We start from the raw sequence: 13,537 nt of genomic DNA, 5'->3' as shown, positions 1-13,537 counted from the left end.
TTGAAGTGTGAAAAATATGCGACTTTTGCTCGTGTCCTGCAAAAATTTTTTTCCTGCGATAACATTTTGCTCGTAGAATTTAAAAAAAAACACAACTTTTAGTCACATCGTCGTATAAACTTTCCAATTATTATTTAAAATTATGACCGGCAGCTGCGATAAATTTCAATTGCACAGACATTCGTTTTAAATACTACTCTCAACGTCGCCGTGCGACTGCCACATATTTGCCTAATAATATTTACGACTCTCTCCTCGGTCCGATAATATTCCATTACTACTTGAAGCGATAAATATAAGTGTATGCGGAGATAGAATTGCTATCCGAAAAATGTATCATTTGCTTCTCGTTCACTTGGTGTTCATGACTACTTTTTGAAATGAAAAAAAAAATATCGAGCACACTTATGACACTCAATATCCTTCCACTTGACTGCTGTGCAACTACAAATATAGGAGTAAAATATCGGAGAATTTAATATCTGCCATCCACTTATGAAGTCATACATATTCTTTAGTCACAAATTGATCAGCAGACATGGTCGGGCATGGCATTATCGCCAATGCCAAAAGAAAAACGTATTTGTTCGATTTGAGGATAGTTGGTCCATTGTGAAATATATATTAAAATAAGACACTTGAGTCCGAAATATTTACTCCGGAACATACGGAATTCAACTGAAACGGTAAAAAATAACGAAAGCAGCAAAAAACTTAATATTTTTTTTTTTGTGAAATTCAATTTATTTTTAGCGCATTTTTTAAAAATAAAAAAAAATACAAAATTATTGAATTATCAAAAATTTTAATCTAATTTTAGTTTAAATTTTTCATAAAGCTTTAAAATTGCATAAAAATTTTATTTTAATTTTTCTATAAATTTTATTTAAACTTTTAAATTTTAATATTTTTTTCGAATTTTTTAGTTAGGTATATTAGTTTAATTTAAAAAAAAATAAATTTAATTAATTAAGTATTAAAAGAATTAATTTTTTATTAAATTTTATTTTCAATGATTATCAAAAAAATAATAAATTAAAAAAAAAACTTAAAAATTATCTTTAAAATCCATTCCAGATTTATTTTAAATTTTTCATAAGTCCTTGCCATATTTATTTGCAAAGTTAAAAATAAAAAGAATTTCCTTTTTTAGTCAATTTAATTTTTATTTCAATGACATTCTAAAGAAAATTTTGATTTTGAACAAATTTTGTTATAAAATTAGCGTTTTTCAAAAAAAAAAATTAACAATATCTTGAATATTGGTAAATATTTTATTTAAATATTTTTTTATTTTAAATATTTTAAAATTTTTATTTAATATTTATGAAATTTTTAAAAAAATCAATTAAAAATTGAAATTAAAAAATTCTCATTAATTATTTGATTTTGTTATATAAAATAAAAAGTTATTTCATAATTTAAAAAAAAAATGTGGAGCATTTAATTAAAATATTAATTTTATAAAAAATTACAGATATTTTTAAATTATTATTTTTTTACTTCATTTCCCAAATTTCTTAGTATTTTCAGTCAGACAGACAAAAATATCAAATTTTTTCTAACAGAAAAAAAATTCAATAAAAATGTTAAAAAATTTCCCGTTCGAAAATAAAATAGTTGTGAAAAGTACAAATACATGAAGTCATGTCCTAGCAATAATATGATGATACATTATCGTTGGTACAAGATAATATTCAATATTTCTGTCGAACATGTCCAACCAGTCAGCTCCATTGCATCTCGAGCCAAAAAAGTGGAAAACTGGCACGTAAAAACATCGCCAATTGCATAAACAACTCCGAGAAGCAACAGACTTATGCAAATAAAATGCAGCTTGCACACATGTGTTAAAGGCAAGAGTTGCGAAAGATAGAGAAGAGCGCAAAAAAAAGCAACCAAAGCCAAGCAACGTCAAACATAAACATTCGCAGCAATGTTGTTAGTAAAATAAACTACATGTTGTTTACTTTTCTTCATGTTGCAAGCCGCGTCGAATGTAGTGCACCAGAAAGTGTGAGTGTGTGGCTTGAATTCTCAATGGCGCTCGAATAGCGCCTTTTATTCCGCCTGGCATACGATTCTATGACGCGATAATAAAGTGAATACGTTCCAAGTGCATTAATAATATTTTTGTTGGAGGAAATTGGATTTTGTTGGTTCTTTTTTGTATCGCATTCACAAAAAAAAAAAAAAATAAAAAAAAATCGTGTCTTACTTGCCAAACATTTCATCACTTTTTTCGTTGCATTTTTAAATTTTAATGAGTGACACAAAAAATTTAATGATTTTTTTTTCTTTATTTTTTTTTCGCAGGATTTGCAGTCTGAAATTGAAACTCATCGTGTTGTGTATGATCGCCTTGACGGTACCGGCAGAAAACTATTAAGTTCATTAACGTCGCAAGAGGATGCTGTCATGCTACAACGGCGTCTCGATGAGATGAATCAACGTTGGAATCATTTAAAAACGAAAAGTATTGCAATCAGGTAAGTGTCGCTTGCATAAATTTTCGCAATTAAAATGCGACGTAAAATTTTTTTTTCATGCTAAATATGATTAAAATAATTTATTTATTCACGACACAATTAATTTATCCTAACGAGAGACCGACGATGTGTGTGGTTGGGAAAAGTTTATCATTTTAATCATCATCAACCCAGAAACGTTTCCTGCTCTTCTTTTTTTCTCGTACCGTAAAAAGGAAGAAAATTTTCTAATTAGACGTCACATGGATGATAAAGGACTCTTTTCAAGCCAATTCCTGTCAAAACAAACAATCGTGAATGCACGTTAATCTCGTGCATGAATTTAAAATGATGTTACTTTTTTTTTCGCCTCATGCCATAAAACTGCAACGAGATTAAAAAAAAAAAAGATTTATGCCCGGGGCAAGGTAAATCCCTTTCATGACTATTTTGCGCTACTTACTCATGTATTTCTAATGAGAAATGATGAGGAAAGTGTGTCAGGTCAAGGAAGCCAAGGAACAAAAAAAATGTCGTCCTATGTGAATCCAGGCTAAATTAATCCTTTTATGTTTTATAAATCGTTTCACACACACATCGTCGTCGTTCGTTGCGAAATGCAGAATAATTTCCTTCCTTCTTCCTTTCATACGTTTTTCCTCGTGTTTCAGAAATCGCTTGGAATCAAATTCGGAACACTGGAATGCACTTTTGTTGTCGTTGCGGGAACTAACGGAGTGGGTAATACGCAAAGACACGGAATTGTCAACGTTGGGATTAGGTCCGGTGCGTGGTGACGCAGCAAGTTTACAGAAGCAATTGGTAAGTAACTGCATTGTACTTTTTCTGTATGTTTCTTGCTCTCTGACTGTCCTGCGGGTTAAAAAAGGAATAATTTTGTGTGAAAAAATAGATTTATTTTTTTTTTAATTTAAAAATTATTTACTTAAAAAAAAATAATTAATTATTTTTAAATTAAAATAAATCATTTTAAACAAGAAAATATTTTATTAAAATTAATTACTGAAATTATTTTATTTGGTATTCATTGATTTTTTTTCATTTATTTTTAAATATTAATTAATAAAAATTTAAAATAATGAAAATTTAATATATAATTTAAAAAAAATAAATAAAACACATAAATTTTAAATCAATAAAGTATTATAAAAAAAATTATTAAATATATAAGATATAAAAGAAAAAAGCGAGAAGAATTACGACAATTACAAAAATTTATTATTTTAAAAATATTGAGGCATTTTTTATTTTTTTTGTTTATTTTTAAAAGTTAATTTAATTTTAATTAAATTAAATTAAAATTATTTATTTAATGAATTTTGAACATTAAAAAAAATTTAATCAATAAATTTTTTTTAACTAATTTTTTTTTTAATGTTCAAAATTCATTAATTAAATAATTTTAATTATCATTTATATTTTTTTTCTAACTATACTAAATTCTAAATTAAAAATTATTTTTAAGTATTTAAAGAAATTTATCAATTATTAAATTTATTAAAAAATTTAAAAAATTAATTAATTTAATATTTAAATAAAGTATAAATAATTCAATTATGGTGATATTAAAAATTTTAAAGCTCAAATAGAAAAATTGTAAAAAAAATTACCTTCATCATTTTTCGACTCAAAGGGTAGAAATATGTAGACAATGAATGAATGACTTCTTTAAAGAACAGACAATGTTATTGGATTTTAATTTAATCTCAATCGAGGTTTCTCTTTGTCTGAAGTGACGCCGCATGAACGACGACGACGATGACAAAAAGACCATAATTGTACGAGAATTTTACACAAATGTGTCTCTTTCTGATCGGAAACACTCCGTTGTCGCATTGAAAATTCGTCTGGACACGCACGAAACGGACTCGCACACGTTTATTTATTCAAAATCTATTCAATTAACATACAAATCTATTCCGTTTCGTGTAAATGTCTGTCTGTCTGCCGTACACGATAAATGCAATTCACTGGTTTCGATAATTGAATCAACATGTTTATTGTAGATTTCCTTCTTTTCCTCCGCTTCATAAGCCATGCACTTTGTATTTCCAATTTAAATCAATTCAAATCCAGTCCGTGTCACTTCTCGACCATTGGCAACTATTTCAACTCCATTGCCGGCGAACACGAGACACAAAATGGAAAATTTTTCAATAATTAAATTCTGTCATAAAGAAATATTTTTACTTTTGTGGTTGGTTCACTATGATAAAAAAAAGTAGCAGTAAATTCGCAATCCATTCACCCAAAAATTGATAAATTGGATGATTTATCGTGCAGTTTCGCTGTCTCGCACGGGGACTGCAATCGTAAAACGTGCTAATCTGTATTTAAAATCCCTGGATAACACCAAACGGATTACAAATTTGTTTGCGTGTTAGATTGGAAACCATAATTGTATAATCCAGCGTGTGTGTGATGTGGGACTATAAGAGTGCATCACACCGTTCATCGTCGTTTTTGTGAGTGTTTTTGTGCAGCCGGTTGCTATAAAGTTTATTTTTCGGTAAAATATGATGAATTTTCGTGAGTGTGTGAAAATGTAACCGTGTAAAAGAGAATTTAAGGGTAATATCGGGATGGACTTTTATGAGAATTTATAAAAAAAAATATTTTTAAAAAAATTAATTAGGATTTTTAAAATTATTAAGTGTTCATTAAATGTATTTAAATCAAATTTATTTTTTTTTCATTGAAAAATAATTATTTTAATTTAAATAGGTATTATTTTTTAAATTTAAGAATTTTTTTTTTGATTTAAAAAAAATTATTTTAAATTTTTAAAAATTTTTTAAAAAATTTTTTATTTTAATTTTTTTTTTTTATTTTAAGGCCGCTCCAAATGAAAATCAAAAATAAAGTCCGATGCCCCATTTTGAAAGTCCAAAATGCAATGGGGCAAAATAAAAAAAAATTTTTATTTTAATGTAAATTTTTTTTAAAAAAACAAAAATTATATTTAATTGTAAATTTTTTTTTTAAAAAAATAAAATTATTTTTCAAATTTAATTTTTTTTTTTAATTTTTAAAATTAAATTTTTTTTAAATTTTTGTTAAAAAAAACAAAAATAAATTAAAAATTTAAAATTATTTTCATTTTTTTAAAATAATAATTATTTTAAATAAAAATATTTTATTAATTTAAAATGTTAATTTATTTAGAGTAACAATTCAAAAATCGTAGAAATTAAAAAAATATTTTAATATTTTTTATCTTTATTAAAAATTTAGTTTTAAAAATCAATGAAACCCCCATAAATTATCATCTCACCGTGACTCTCACTTTGCATAAATCCATTCAACACTCACTGCTGTGCCGTTATAAAATGATGGAATATCTCGATAAATTCCCCATAAACCAGTATAATCCGATGCAATATCATTTACACGATAAGCAATTTGTTATGTACTTTTATGATCATTATAATTATTATGTTTGAGCCATCATCATCATCACCACCACCGTTGTCGAGACGCGGCACGAACTAATTGAAAATTTTCAAAATAACATGCATTGATAATTAAATACATTCATTTGACTGGCACTACCTCGAGTTTTAATTAAACAGAGTGGATTAGAACTCAGAAAAGTTAAAACTTTTTATTGATTAATATCAAAATTACATTTTTTTATGCAACTTCTGGGTAAATAGCAGGATGTTTAGCCATATTGCACATGTTTGCGTCTCGTACAATGCGGAAATAACCATCTTCACCAAAATTCTTGCCCCAGGAGTTACGGGCGAGCCAATATTTTAATCCGTTGTCGTTGCCATATCCTACGATCAGGACTGCGTGATTGATTTTGCTATTGGGCAAATTACACGTATCACTCATAAAAACTCCCTTTTTGTACGATTGGAAGTTTTTATCGGCAAAGTAATAGACGACGAGGGGCCCGTATTGGTAAAAATGATCCTTGAACGTAACTTCATCCTTTGCGGTTTTGTAGACATTTTTCACGGTTACTGGTGCTTTTGGTTCGTTATTTGGCACGTGACATTCTTCTTCAACAGCTTTGTAGGGATAGTCCTTCTCGAAGCTCAATCCGTTGTTGCGAACATATTCAAGAGCCACATCGGACCGACCGCCTTTACATCCGCCAACATCACAATCGACAAGTTCTTGTTCAGCTAAAGTGTAAGATTTGTTAAAGAACTTCTTGTAACGATATTCAACACTAGCAACACTGGCAAACGCCCAGCAAGATCCACATGATCTTTGATTTTTCACTGGAACATCGACGTCACTCCAATCAAATGACTCGGGAGCAAGTTCTCGACGCAATGGTTTCTCGATGTATTTATCAATTTTTGTCGCATGTTCAGCCACACTAAAAAAAGAAATTAATGAAAATTTCTCACTAAAAGTGGCGAAAAAACTCACAGTGAATTTTCTCCCAAAAATTGCGCGGCAAATTCCTCGTAAGTCAAATCACTGAATTGATTAATTCCCTTTTCATAGGTTTCAATGCCAGCGGCATAGCGAGCGTTATGTTCCTCAATTTCCTCCAAATGTTTGCTGAAAATTTGCTTGCGCATTTGCTCCTCTTTCGAGTAGCTATACACTTTGCGGTAGTCCGTTTTGAATTCCTCCCATTTCTCGTCCAAACTTGAATGGGCACTAATTGAGACAACGGCGATGATTGCAAACACAAAGAGCGACTTCATTTTGTATCTTGCTTTGCTTGGCGATTGATTCCTTGCAGCTATTTGCAAGCGCTATTTATATCGGAATCAATATCGGTGCAGCGATTTATTATGGGTCAATGATTATTTTCATTCAAATCTTGACTGATAAGCATTGAAATTAACTCAAATGAGTAAAAGTTTTCCTTATCAATCAGTGTCATAAATCGATTGGATTAGCCTTTGAAGGAGCCGGATTCCACAGAAGGTTTTATATGAAATGCTCGAGACAAAAAATGATAAGAGATAAAAAGTAAACACGAAAGCAAACACAAAACAAGAATATTTCTAAAAATTACGGATTAGACCATATTTTAAACCACCCTTGAACTATTTATCATAAATCAACCACTTGAACAAACCATCGTTACTTATCTAACAGTCGAACGAAAAATTTTTTTTTAAGTCCATGAAATTTTGTCATAACGATCACAATAGATCTGCGGACCATGGTGATGCATTTTCAAACCTAAGCTAATCCAGCCAAAAGAAAATTTAAACATAAAAATTAATTAGAAAATATTCTTTTGGAACTCGTTTAACATGGGTCTTGGCCCTTTTAATACCCTAATGTTTTTTATAAAAAATTTCAATTCAATTATTTTTTACGATTTGCTAATTTTTATCCTCTTGAAGAAAATTGATTTTCAAGCCTTAAAGTATCAGAAAATTCTCTGAAAGGGCAAATCTGATCCGTTTTCAAAATGTTTGAAAAATATTTCCCGTTTTTTACCAAATTTAATTTTTCAAAATTTAAAGATTTTTTAGAAACCCTTTGGGACCTTTGGGAGACTGATTAAGCGCTCACCCTTTAAAGATTCGTAGTTTGAAAAAATCTAAAAAAATAAAGTAAATTTTAATATCATTTGATAAAATTCATCAGTTTTAAAAATAAGAAACTTCATAAATTATCATCTCACCGTGACTCTCACTTTGCATAAATCCATTCAACACTCACTGCTGTGCCGTTATAAAATGATGGAATATCTCGATAAATTCCCCATAAACCAGTATAATCCGATGCAATATCATTTACACGATAAGCAATTTGTTATGTACTTTTATGATCATTATTATTATTATGTTTGAGCCATCATCATCATCACCACCACCGTTGTCGAGACGCGGCACGAACTAATTGAAAATTTTCAAAATAACATGCATTGATAATTAAATACATTCATTTGACTGGTACTACCTCGAGTTTTAATTAAACAGAGTGGATTAGAACTCAGAAAAGTTAAAACTTTTTATTGATTAATATCAAAATTACATTTTTTTATGCAACTTCTGGGTAAATAGCAGGATGTTTAGCCATATTGCACATGTTTGCGTCTCGTACAATGCGGAAATAACCATCTTCACCAAAATTCTTGCCCCAGGAGTTACGGGCGAGCCAATATTTTAATCCGTTGTCGTTGCCATATCCTACGATCAGGACTGCGTGATTGATTTTGCTATTGGGCAAATTACACGTATCACTCATAAAAACTCCCTTTTTGTACGATTGGAAGTTTTTATCGGCAAAGTAATAGACGACGAGGGGCCCGTATTGGTAAAAATGATCCTTGAACGTAACTTCATCCTTTGCGGTTTTGTAGACATTTTTCACGGTTACTGGTGCTTTTGGTTCGTTATTTGGCACGTGACATTCTTCTTCAACAGCTTTGTAGGGATAGTCCTTCTCGAAGCTCAATCCGTTGTTGCGAACATATTCAAGAGCCACATCGGACCGACCGCCTTTACATCCGCCAACATCACAATCGACAAGTTCTTGTTCAGCTAAAGTGTAAGATTTGTTGAAGAACTTCTTGTAACGATATTCAACACTAGCAACACTGGCAAACGCCCAGCAAGATCCACATGATCTTTGATTTTTCACTGGAACATCGACGTCACTCCAATCAAATGACTCGGGAGCAAGTTCTCGACGCAATGGTTTCTCGATGTATTTTTCAATTTTTGTCGCATGTTCAGCCATACTAAAAAAAGAAATCAATTAAAATTTCTCACTAAAAGTGGCAAAAAAAACTCACAGTGAATTTTCTCCCAAAAATTGCGCGGCAAATTCCTCGTAAGTCAAATCACTGAATTGATTAATTCCCTTTTCATAGGTTTCAATGCCAGCGGCATAGCGAGCGTTATGTTCCTCAATTTCCTCTAAATGTTTGCTGAAAATTTGCTTGCGCATTTGCTCCTCTTTCGAGTAGCTATACACCTTGCGGTAGTCCGTTTTGAATTCCTCCCATTTCTCGTCCAAACTTGAATGGGCACTAATTGAGACAACGGCGATGATTGCAAACACAAAGAGCGACTTCATTTTGTATCTTGCTTTGCTTGGCGATTGATTCCTTGCAGCTATTTGCAAGCGCTATTTATATCGGAATCAATATCGGTGCAGCGATTTATTATGGGTCAATGATTATTTTCATTCAAATCTTGACTGATAAGCTGAAATAATAAGTAAAAGTTTTCCTTATAAATCAGTGTCATAAATCGTTTGGATTAGCCTTTGAAGGAGCCGGATTCCACTGAAGATTTTATATGAAGTGCTCCAGACAAAAAATGATAAGAGATAAAAAGTAAACACGGAACATTTCTGAAAATTGCGGATTAGACCATATTTTAAACCACCCTTGAACTAGTTATCATAAATCAACCACTTGAAAAAACCATCATTATTTGTCTAACAGTCGAACGAAAAACTCTTAAGTCCATGAAATTTTGTCATAACGATCACAATAGATCTGCGGACCATGGTGATGCATTCTCAAACCTAAGCTAAGTCCAGCCAAAAGAAAATTTAAACATAAAAATTAATTAGAGGTAATCTAACAACTGAACATTCTGTCAAACTTGGAACTCGTCTCTAACATGGGTCTTGGCCCTTTTATTGCGATACCCTACGGACGAAAAACGGGTCAAATTGATCACTTTAGCCTTAATGAGTCATATTTATCCCTTTTGAGAATTTTCTGTCTTCTATAAAAATTATTCAACTCTTCAATGAACCAATCTGATCCCTTACGAGGTAATTAATTTATCCTCTTGAAGAGATCAGATTGATTTTCAAGCCTTAAAGTATCAGAAAATTCTCTGAAAGGGCAAATCTGATCCGTTGCTCAAAGGCATCATTCTCGCCCGTTGTTCGTTCGCAGGGAAATATGGCCCGTTTTTAAGTCCCTGACCATTAGATTTAGCTGTAAGGCTGTCGGTTCGAAACTCGAAATCAAGAAAAACTTTTCTGACTCCAATCGTGCTCAAAATTTACTAAGATTTTTTAGAAACCCTTTGGGACCTTCTGGGAGAGCTGATGGAATTTCGAGAGCGCTCACCCTTTAGAGACCGCAGTGTGAGCCCTAATAGAAAAGGATCTAGTAAATCGTACCCTAATTCCCTGATCATTTGATCTTTTTTCAGTTCATCAGATCTTGAAAATAAGGCACTTTAAAATTTTTACCAGAGATTTTTCCAAATTTTAATTTTTTCAAAGAATAAAATTTTTCCTTATTTGCCTTAATTTTAATATATGCGGGCCTCATAAAAATATTTAAGTGATGTGACCAAAAGTTTTCAAATTAAGTCCAAAGCTTCTTTCAAAGAACATGAAAATGATGAAAAATTGTTAAAATTCTCTTTTTCTGCCAAGATAAGAAAATTTTCTGTCGTTCCATAATAATAATGACGATAATACTACCTCGAGTTTTAATTAAACAGAGTGGATTAGAACTCACAAAAGTTAAAACTTTTTATTGATTAATATCGAAATTACATTTTTTATGCAACTTCTGGGTACATAGCAGGATATTTAGACAAATTGCACATGTTTGCGTCTCGTAAAATGCGGAAATAACCATCTTCACCAAAATTCTTGCCCCAGGAGTTACGGACGAGCCAATATTTTAATCCGTTGTCGTTGCCATATCCTACGACTACAACTGCGTGATTAATAGCGCCACTGGGGAGGTTGCACGTATCACTCATAAAAACTCCCTTTTTGTACGATTGGAAGTTTTTATCGGCAAAGTAATAGACGACGAGGGGCCCGTATTGGTAAAAATGATCCTTGAACGAAACTTCATCTTTTGCGGTTTTACAGACATTTTTCACGGTTACTGGTGCTTTTGGTTCGTTATTTGGCACGTGACATTGTTCATCAACAGCTTTGTAGGGATAATCTTTCTCGAAGCTCAATCCATTGTCGCGAACATATTCAAGAGCCAAATCGGACCAACCGCCTTTACATCCGCCATTCACCTTAACATCACAATCGACAAGTTCTTGTTCAGCTAAAGTGTAAGATTTGTTAAAGAACTTCTTGTAACGATATTCAACACTAGCAACACTGGCAAACGCCCAGCAAGATCCACATGATCTTTGATTTTTCACTGGAACATCGACGTCACTCCAATCAAATGACTCGGGAGCAAGTTCTCGTCGCAATGGCTTCTCGATGTATTTTTCAATTTTTGTCGCATGTTCAGCCATACTAAAAAAAGAAATCAATTAAAATTTCTTACAAAAGGTGGAAAAAACTCACAGTGAATTTTCTCCCAAAAATTGCGCGGCAAATTCCTCGTAAGTCAAATCACTGAATTGATTAATTCCCTTTTCATAGGTTTCAATGCCAGCGGCATAGCGAGCGTTATGTTCCTCAATTTCCTCTAAATGTTTGCTGAAAATTTGCTTGCGCATTTGCTCCTCTTTCGAGTAGCTATACACCTTGCGGTAGTCCGTTTTGAATTCCTCCCATTTCTCGTCCAAACTTGAATGGGCACTAATTGAGACAACGGCGATGATTGCAAACACAAAGAGCGACTTCATTTTCTATCTCGCTTTGCTTGGCGATTGATTCCTTGCAGCTATTTGCAAGCGCTATTTATATCGGAATCAATATCGGTGCAGCGATTTATTATGGGTCAATGATTATTTTATTCAAATCTTGACTGATAAGCTGCCGCGGCTCAACATTGAACTCGATTGATATCGAAGTAAAAGTTTTCCTTATCAATCAGTGTCATAAATCGATTGGATTAGCCTTTGAAGGAGTCGGATTCCATTGAAGGTTTTATATGAAGTGCTTAAGACAAAAAGAGATAAAGAGTGAATATGGAACACGGAATATTACTGAAAATAACGTTTCAAAGAAACTCTTGAGCTTTTTAACATTAATCAACTTCTAAAAAACAACAAAGCTTGTCCAACAGTCATAACGACATTTTGTCATAACGATCACAATAGGTCTTCGGACCGCGGTGATGCATCCTCAAACCTAACCTAAGTCCAGCCAAAAGAAAATTTAAACATAAAAATTAATTAGAGGTAATCTAACAACTGAACTTTCTGTCAAACTTGGAACTCGTCTCTAACATGGGTCAATTTCCATGGTTCCATTCTGAAGAAATCATATTTACCCCTTTAAGAGAATTTCCTGACCTTTTCAAAAGTTATTTAACTCTTCAATGAACCAATCTGATCCCTTACGAGGTAATTAATTTATCCTCTTGAAGAGATCAGATTGATTTCCAAACTTTAAAGTATCAGAAAATTATCATAAAGGGCAAACCTGATCCGTTGCTCAAAGGTATCATTCTCGGCCGTTCTTCGTTCGCAGGAAAATATGGCCATTTCTTAAGTCCCTGACCATTAGAGTCAGCTTATCTGACTGATGAGCGTAAGGTCGTCGGTTCGAGACTCGAAATCATGAAAAACTTTTCTGACTCCAATCATGCTCAAAATTGAGGGCGCCTGCCTGAGATGATAGGTAAAAAAAAAATACCCTTATTTTCAAGATACTTAAAGTCAAACAAAGGTCAATAAAATATTACCAAATAAAAAAAGAAGTAAATTGAAAAATCAGATAAATTTTATGTTTGTTGTCCATTTAAAACTTTAAATCAAGATTCAAAAAAAGCATATAAGTGATGAGACAAAAAGTTCTCAAAGCTCCTCCAAAGAACATGAAAATGATGAAAAATTGTTAAAATTCTCTGTTTCTGCCAAGATAAGAAAATTTTCTGTCGTTTCATAATAATAATGACGATAATAATGAAATAGATGAAATCGATTTTTCTTCTCTCGCCACAAATAACACAACTAACAACTCATATGTCCTCCATTTATTACACAGCACGAAACCATTTCCCGCGTTTTTTTTCTTCACTCCGCTTGCAATCAAATACTAGGCCAACATTTTCTTCTCTATTGAACGCATGAAACTAAATTTTTCTCATATTTCCCATCGCCGCAGCAGTAGTTTCATGTTCGAACCCACAATGTATTTATTTTTATGCCAATGTCCAACAACCTTCTTTGTAATGTAATATCATGGGCGGGCGGCGCATGAAGACATTTATA

General features: G+C 31.8%; 4 protein-coding genes across 8 annotated transcripts in view; 1 reads left to right on the top strand and 3 right to left on the bottom strand.

Annotated features, from left to right (window-relative positions):
- LOC134831791 (dystrophin, isoforms A/C/F/G/H) overlaps window positions 1-13,537 on the top strand; it is a 204,789-nt gene that overhangs the window by 154,283 nt on the left and 36,969 nt on the right. For all 5 annotated transcript variants that reach the window (XM_063845641.1, XM_063845617.1, XM_063845624.1 and 2 more), the window contains 2 exons: window positions 2,317-2,489; window positions 3,140-3,290. In XM_063845641.1, the coding sequence (XP_063701711.1) occupies window positions 2,317-2,489; window positions 3,140-3,290 (324 nt within the window). The remainder of the gene's footprint in view (window positions 1-2,316; window positions 2,490-3,139; window positions 3,291-13,537) is intronic.
- Window positions 6,075-7,175, bottom strand: LOC134831826 (cathepsin L-like proteinase). Its single transcript, XM_063845651.1, has 2 exons — window positions 6,879-7,175; window positions 6,075-6,825 (listed from the first exon to the last, which is right to left on the bottom strand). Exons 1-2 carry the CDS (start codon window positions 7,160-7,162, stop codon window positions 6,123-6,125), a joined length of 987 nt encoding a protein of 328 aa, XP_063701721.1. The 5' UTR covers window positions 7,163-7,175; the 3' UTR covers window positions 6,075-6,122.
- Window positions 8,412-9,711, bottom strand: LOC134827062 (cathepsin L-like proteinase). The gene is made up of 2 exons (XM_063839594.1): window positions 9,217-9,711; window positions 8,412-9,162 (listed from the first exon to the last, which is right to left on the bottom strand). Exons 1-2 carry the CDS (start codon window positions 9,498-9,500, stop codon window positions 8,460-8,462), a joined length of 987 nt encoding a protein of 328 aa, XP_063695664.1. The 5' UTR covers window positions 9,501-9,711; the 3' UTR covers window positions 8,412-8,459.
- Window positions 10,941-12,016, bottom strand: LOC134838420 (uncharacterized). Its single transcript, XM_063853949.1, has 2 exons — window positions 11,721-12,016; window positions 10,941-11,669 (listed from the first exon to the last, which is right to left on the bottom strand). Exons 1-2 carry the CDS (start codon window positions 12,002-12,004, stop codon window positions 10,958-10,960), a joined length of 996 nt encoding a protein of 331 aa, XP_063710019.1. The 5' UTR covers window positions 12,005-12,016; the 3' UTR covers window positions 10,941-10,957.

The sequence above is a fragment of the Culicoides brevitarsis genome, chromosome 1 (assembly GCF_036172545.1).
Source record: "Culicoides brevitarsis isolate CSIRO-B50_1 chromosome 1, AGI_CSIRO_Cbre_v1, whole genome shotgun sequence".
Classification (NCBI taxonomy): Eukaryota; Metazoa; Arthropoda; class Insecta; order Diptera; family Ceratopogonidae; genus Culicoides; species Culicoides brevitarsis.
Note: the sequence above shows the minus strand (reverse complement) of the source record. Positions and strands in the feature narration are given on the sequence as shown.